This window comes from Benincasa hispida, chromosome 11, assembly GCF_027475165.1.
Source record: "Benincasa hispida cultivar pf3 chromosome 11, pf3_genome.v1.1, whole genome shotgun sequence".
NCBI lineage: Eukaryota > Viridiplantae > Streptophyta > Magnoliopsida > Cucurbitales > Cucurbitaceae > Benincasa > Benincasa hispida.
Genome location: NC_143488.1, coordinates 42,968,482 through 42,976,373, shown reverse-complemented (window position 1 = coordinate 42,976,373; position 7,892 = coordinate 42,968,482). Strand labels below are relative to the sequence as shown.

General features: G+C 45.0%; 1 protein-coding gene across 1 annotated transcript; it reads left to right on the top strand.

The window, feature by feature from the left end:
- Positions 1 to 2,055: 2,055 nt before the first annotated feature.
- On the top strand, positions 2,056 to 7,892 carry LOC150032656 (uncharacterized). Its single transcript, XM_090306970.1, is given in 8 exon segments — positions 2,056 to 2,555; positions 2,616 to 2,892; positions 2,956 to 3,281; positions 3,283 to 4,125; positions 4,195 to 5,521; positions 5,524 to 6,686; positions 6,875 to 6,960; positions 7,757 to 7,892. Coding segments are annotated over 8 exon segments (4,641 nt in total). The 5' UTR covers positions 2,056 to 2,072.

Below are 7,892 nucleotides of genomic sequence, written 5' to 3'. Positions count from 1 at the left end.
GAAAATTTTCACTATATAAATTGAAATTGAGTTGTTAATCTTAATTCAATATATGAAAATAATTAAATTAGACTTTTACATATTTACGTTTTTCTTCTTTTTAGAACAAAATTTTAAATAAATGACCCTGTCGAATGAGAAATTTTAGACCAATCACAAGTTGCCATGTCATTTACTAAATTAATGATGAAATTCTAAATCATTAAATTTGGGCTCAATTAGGAGTTGGCATATGTCCTGAATTGAAGTTGAAGACAAATTTCGATGACTCCACGTGGTTTTATCATGACCGTTGAATCAGATAAGATTAATTGGACCCAATTTGATATTATTATTTAGGTCAAAGTCTAACTAAGTCCAAAAATAGGCTGAATTTGACCCAAATTTCAAATCATACCTAAATCCGATTAATTGGGCCCAAAGGCTAGGCCTATGGATCAACCAAGCCCAAGCCCACCTATGAACTCTATAAATAGATAAGCTCTCCTCATTTGAGGGGTTATCAATTCTATACTCTAGAGACCTTATAGGGAATTCTCTATAACCAGAAGACTCTTTGACTTCTGAAGCTGATCACACTTGAAGACTGAAGTCCTTTGAAGATGCAAGCATTCTGAAGACTGAAGTCCTTTGAAGATACAAGCATTCTGAAGACTGAAGTCCTTTGAAGATACAAGCATTTTCTACATTCAGAGAGTCCAGAGAATTCATCATCAAGTAGAAGACTTTCAAGATTCCACTCCTAGAAGATAGAAGACCCTTGAAGACACAAAGAAGACTCTTCCAAGACTTCTGTTTCAAGAACATTCGGTGCTTTTCTTCTTCAAGTCAAGCACATTCACCCAACTGAGAGAGAACCAAAGGATCAAGTATTAGAGATCGAACCACATCGCATCAAATCAACTTCAATACCAACACCAACTCAAGTTCAACTCCACGAAACAAGTTTCTCCAGAAGCCTCGTGTGAACAAATTGGCACGTCCGGTGGGACCATCTCTACCTCCATCTCTCTCTTAGCATCCAAACAAGGCAAATGACACCTAAGAAGATGGCATCCAAGGCTTCCTCCACAAAAGACTCATACATGGGACCTGTCATTCGCAGCCGTTCAAGAAAAGTCATGCAGGAGCAAGAATAGAGCTCCCTCATTGCCTACAATATCTTGAGGCAAATGACGGAATCCCCATAAGGCAGGGTTGTCATCAAGGAAAATCCCCTGTTTGACAACTCTATTTTCGCCTCCAGCAAGCCGAAAAGAGATTCACCGCCAGATGTGATCTCCGTCATGATGGCAGAAGTGACGGCAGAAGCGGCCATGGCAGAAATGGAAAGGAAGATTAACTTTCTGATAAAAGTCGTTGAGGAGCGAGACTATGAGATCGCTGCCCTGAGAGAGAAAATGAAGTCTCGAGAGGCTGCTGAATCCAGCAAAGCACCTACGGTCAAAGCAACTGACAAGGGAAAGACCGTGCTGCAAGAAAATCAAGAGTGACAGTCAGACTCGGTGGCCTCTCTGTCGGTCCAACAACTGCAAGACATGATCATGACCTCCATAAGAGCTCAATATGGAGGGCCGACTTAAACTTCCTTCATGTATTTCAAGCCATACACCCAGAGGATCAACAATCTAAGAATGCCTGTAGGGTACCAACCCCCAAAGTTCCAACAATTCGACGGAAAGGGCAACCCAAAGCAACATATCGCCCACTTCGCAGAAACATACGAGAATGCGGGAATAATGGGAGATCTACTAGTCAAACAGTTCGTCAGAACCCTCAAAGGAAACGCTTTTGACTGGTATACAGACTTAGAGCCTAAGGTGATTGATCGCTTCTACAGCACTAGGCACACCATCAGCATGATGGAGTTGACAAATGCCAAACAACGGAAAGGGGAGTCAGTTGTCGACTATATCAACCAATGGAGAGTTCTGAGTCTGGATTGCAAAGATCGACTCACCGAATTATCTGCTGTAGAAATGTGCATACAGGGTATGCACTAGGAACTTCTCTACATCCTGCAGGGAATAAAGTCCCGTACCTTTGAAGAATTGGCGACCCGTGTCCACGACATGGAGCTAAGTATCGCCAACAAAGGAACAAGGGACTTCCTGAGCCACGAACCGAAGAAAGATAAGAAGGAAGTGAAGTACACCGAGAAAATTGTGAAAGATGCCACAAAGGAATCAATGGTCATTAATACGACCCCGTCGAAGTTCTCCCCGAAAGGAAAAAAGAAGAAGATAGAAAAGAAAGACGAAGGAGGCGAAAGACATCGCCTAACCCTGAAGGAACGACAGGAAAAAATCTACCCGTTCCCCGACTCTGATGTTGTGGATATACTTGACCAACTACTAGAGAACCACCTTATCCAGCTACCAGAATGTAAACGACCGGAACAGGCCGGCAAAGTGGATGATCCCAACTACTGCAAGTATCACAGAGTCATTAGCCACCCAGTTGAAAAATGTTTCGTACTGAAAGAATTAATCCTCAAATTTGCTCGTGAGAGGAAAATAGAGTTGGATCTAGAAGAGATGGTCCAAACGAATCATGTTGCGGTGACGATAGCTCCAAGTGTGGCAGTACTAATCATATATTATGAAGAAAGGGAGAGCTCAGTTCAGTTTGGGACTTTTGAACCTATGATAGTGCGGTTTCAGCAGGAGGTCCAAGCTACAGATCCTCAAAATGGAGGAGAGCGCGCTGACGATGACGATAACGAAGGTTGGATTCTTGTGGTGCGCCGTAAGAAGAGAAGACTGAACTCTACCCAAAAAGAGCTACGCTCTCATATAAACTACAAGAGACGGATCAAGACACAAAAAAGAAAGGGTAGAAAGAAGGCTTGGAGGCCCAAAGATGTTAACGAGAGAGGCGAGGATGTTCCTCGTCCCAGACAATAGACGACGTTAGCAGATTTCCTCCCAAAGAACTTCTGCAATTGGGTTTCAGAGGAGACATTAGAGGTTGTTGCATGTCATGCTGTCAGTGTCAGGGAGGATGAAGATACCGTTCCAGGCCTATTAAAGTGGACAGGAGAACCAAAGAGTTCGTCACCATTCAACATAGATGACCTACTTTCACTCCCGCGAGAAGCTAAGACGACCCTCTTTGAGGCACTGTTAGAATCCAACGCCTCTGGTGCATCGACCTTCGAAACACGTGCTTATGCCTTGTGTTGCATATCCATAGGCTTCTCAGACGAAGATTTGCTACTTGGATCCAAATTGCATAATAGGCCTTTGTATGTCTCTGGATACATTCGAGAACAGAGAGTGGTACATTCGAGAACAGAGAGTGGGTCAAATCCTCATCGACAACGGATCCGCCATCAATATAATGCCTAAGACGACTATGAAACAGTTGGGCATACTCATGGAAGAGCTATCAAACAGCAAATTAGTAATTCAGGGTTTCAATCAAGGCAGCCAAAGGGCGATAGGAATGATACGCTTGGAGCTCCTCATTGGCGATCTGAAGGCCGATGCGCTGTTTCATGTGATAGACTCAAAGACCACCTACAAGTTGCTATTGGGACGCCCTTGGATTCATGGGAATGGTGTGATTACATCGACACTACATCAGTGTTTCAAGTTTTACTAAGACAGGATTAAGAAGGTTGAAGCAGATTCTAATCCGTTTTCTGAGGTCGGGTCTCACTTCGTAGATGCAAAGTTTTACCTAAAGAGTGAGAATTCCGGTGAGACTATGCCGGTAGAGAACTTACTTGTAAAGAAAGCAGGTGGATCACGGTCGAGGTCGCCAATAGACACAGAGAAAAGGGCGGGTAGCAAGGTACAAGTCTCCAACTCTAAAGAGTGTAGAATATCCCTCGACGTTGGAGAAACACCCTTGGTGAGGGGCGAAAAAACCTCAAAACCTCTGATTTTGCGCTATGTCCCTTTGTTGAGACGAAAAAAGAGTGAGTTACCTTTTACGGAATGCTCAAAAGGTTTGCAGATCGGAGACATAGAAATTCTAAAGGAGAGTTTCATCACACCCCTCACGCCGATAACAAAGCAGGAAGTCCACAAGCCGGAGGTGGAAGTGACAGGGTTAAAGCTGCCCGAGAGGCGAACTAAAGACGGATTCGATCCCAAGGCTTACAAGCTATTGCCGAAGGTGGGCTACGACTTCACAGCTCACACTGAGTTCAAGAGTTTGAAGATTTATGAACAACCACGACTCTAGCCAACTCAAAAGAAGCTTTTGCAAGAAGGACACGCTATACCCACGTCGAGGGCGGGACTCGAATATGAGCCGTCAGAGCCAATCTGCATAATCAGAAAGGCGAAGGGGAAAGTGGCCAACAGTAATCATATCACTGTAGAAGAAGTCGATGATACAAGAGAAAAGAAGGGCAAAGATAAAAGAGCCTCAAACTTTGACTGTATTAGACCGTCTGCTGCACGCGCCTTGGTCTTTGAGAGGTTAAGCAGGACAGAAGCAGAAAGGGAAAACCCACTTACTATTCCCAGAGTTACTCGACGTTCAGTTTTTCGAAGGTTGACTTTGCCAAATGAAGGAAATGAGGAAATCATCTGTCAATTGCCGGTGGTAGAGCGACCGTCAGCCTTCGAGAGACTAGGCGCAGTTCTGACGGAGAACGAAGGAAAACCCCACGCTCCTGTTTTTGATCACTTGAAGTACAAGAGGGCTGAAGATCCCGACCAATATGTCCCTAGTAAGACAAAGAAGAAGGCAAAAGCCTGCGCTAATGCCCCCGAAATGACCATAAGAAAAAGGGGGCCGATACCTCAAGCGTCCATCTGGCGACGAATTGACCTTAAAAACAATGAAGCGTCATCAAACCAGAAGCCATCAGGAGAGGCAAGAAGCGATGGAGAAATCCGAAGTACCGTCCCCTCACACATGAAGAGAAAGACCTTCGTTACTCTAAACACAAGTGAGGTCACGCTCAAAGTAAAGGGGCACGACATTGTTTTCACCAATCCTCATAATGGAAATTTAGAGCAGGAGGAAGGCGAAACTTCGTGCCACCACATCACAATCACCGAAGAATCCGAAGAAGGAATGACCGAAGAGGAAGTGAAGGACGCTCCGCAAGGTCTAGAGGACGGTGGTCAATCCACGGTGGATGAGCTAAAAAAGGTGAATCTGGGCCCTATAGAAGAACCGCGTCCGACTTTCATCAGCGCGTCCCTCTTGAAAGAGGAAGAGGACGAGTACATGAGTCTGCTCACCGAATACAGGGATGTTTTCGCCTGGTCATACAAAGAGATGCCGGGACTAGATCCAAAAGTAACAGTCCACCATCTCGCGATCAAACAAGGGTGTCGACCCGTTAAGCAGGCTCAACGACGCTTTCGGCCAGAACTTATCTCTCAGATTGAGGTTAAGGTCAATAAGTTGATTGAGGCCGGGTTCATTCGCAAAGTTAAATATCCAACATGGATAGCCAAAATTGTCCCGATTAGAAAAAAGAATGGACAGCTTCGTGTTTGTGTAGACTTTCGCGACCTAAATAGCGCATACCCGAAAGACGATTTTTCATTGCCATCACAGAGATCATGGTCGATGCGACAACGGGACGTGAGGCCTTATCCTTCATGGATGGATCTTCCGGGTATAACCAGATACGAATGGCCCTCGTAGGCGAGGAAATGACAGCATTTCGAACCACAAAAGGGATATATTGTTACAAGGTAATGCCCTTCGGATTGAAGAACGTCAGCGCTACTTATCAACGTGCCATGCAGAAGGTGTTTGACGATATGTTGCACAAACACGTGGAGTGCTGTGTGGATGACCTTGTGGTCAAGACCAAGCGACGACATGACCATTTGAAAGATCTAAGAACCGTGTTCGATCGCCTGCGAAAGTACCAGTTGAAGATGAACCCCCTCAAATGTGCGTTTGACGTAACTTCGGGAAAGTTTTTGGGCTTCGTTGTGAGACATCGAGGGATAGAGGTAGACCAATCCAAGATCGATGCCATCCAGAAGATGCCAAGGCCAAGGAATCTACATGAGTTGAGAAGTTTGCAGGGACGTCTGGCCTACATCCGGAGGTTTATTTCTAACCTGGCAGGGCGGTGTCAACCCTTTCAAAGACTAATGAGAAAGGGAGAGAAATTCGAATGGGATAAGGCCTGCCAGAATACTTTCGATAGCATAAAGAGGTACCTGATTAGCCCTCCTGTTTTAGGAGCCCCATTAGCGAGCAAGCCGTTGATACTGTACATTGCAACGCAAGAGAGATCACTGAGGGCATTATTGGCACAAGAAAGAGAAAAGGGAAAAGAACGCGCTCTCTATTACTTAAGTAGGACCCTGAATGGAGCCGAGAGCAATTACTCCTCCATAGAGAAGACATGCCTTACACTTCTCTTCGCCATAGATAAGTTGAGGCACTACATGCAGGCCTTCACAGTTCACTTAATTGCGAAAACCGATCCCATCAAGTACGTCTTGTCCAGGCCGATCATCTCGAGACGTTTAGCCAAGTGGGTAATCATGCTTCAACAGTACGACATTATTTATGTACCGCAAAGGGCAGTTAAAGGGAAGGCATTGGCTGATTTCCTGGCAGATCACCCAGTTCCATCGAATTGGGAGTTAAGTGATGAATACTTGCCCGATGATGAAGTTCTCTTCACAGAAACCTCAGGGCCGTGGGTCATGTTCTTTGACGTGCGGCACGAAAAAGTGGTGCGAAGGCAGGTATCGTCCTCATTTCGCCAGAAAAGCGCATGCTGCCTTATAGCTTCGCACTTACCGAGTTATGCTCAAACAACGTCGCTAAATACCAAGCCTTGATAATTGGTCTCCAAATGGCCTTAGAGATTGGAGTAGCTTGTATAGAAATATTCGGTGACTCAAAGTTGATCATCAATCAACTCTTATGCCAGTACGAGGTGAAGCATGACGACTTGAAATCTTACTTCACTTACGCTCGCCAGTTGATGGAGAAGTTCGAAAGCGTGGCGTTGGACATGTCCCGAGGACAGAGAACAAGAAATCGGATGCCTTGGAAAACCTAGCCACTGCCTTAACGGACCTGGATAATGTGCCCCTTAATATATCGCTTTGGCAGAGATAGGTTGTATCTTCGGTTGGGACTACATATGGGGAAGCGAATGTAATATCAGTCTATCTAATCGACGAGGAAGACTGGCGGCAGCCCATCATAAATTACCTTGAGCATGGAAGGTTCCCAGATGACCCTCGTCGTAAAATTGAGGTTCGCAGGAGGCCGCACATTTCATTTACTATAAAGGGGTCTTATACCGTCGATCCTTTGAAGGACTTTTCCTTCGATGGCTCATTAAAGAAGAGTTAGCGAAGGCTTTGGAGGAAGCACACTCAGGCGTATGCGGCGCCCATCAAGCTGGACCAAAGCTACAATTCCAGTTGAAAAGAATGGGTTACTATTGGTCGGGAATGATCCAGGGCTCAATGGATTATGCAAAGAAATATGAAGCTTGTCAATATCACATGAATTTCATTCATCAACTGCCCTATTCTCTACATCCGACTATAGCCTTGTGGCCTTTCGAAGCATGAGGGCTTGATCTGGTCGACCCTATAACACCTAAGTCATCAACAAGGCACTCATACATCATCGCAACCACTGACTACTTCTCAAGATGGGCTGAGGCTATCACACTAAGGGAAGCTAAGAAAGAAAACGTGGTGGATTTTATCCGCACTCATATCATTCATCGGTACGGTATTCCCCATCGAATCGTGACGGATATCGGAAGACAATTCTTCAATTATTTGATGGACAGGTTGTGTGAAAAATTCAAGTTCAAGCAGTACAAGTCATCCATGTGTAACGCCGCTGCAAATGGGTTGGTTGAGGCATTTAACAAGACATTGTGCAACCTACTGAAGAAAATTGTTTCCAAGTCGAAGAGAGATTGA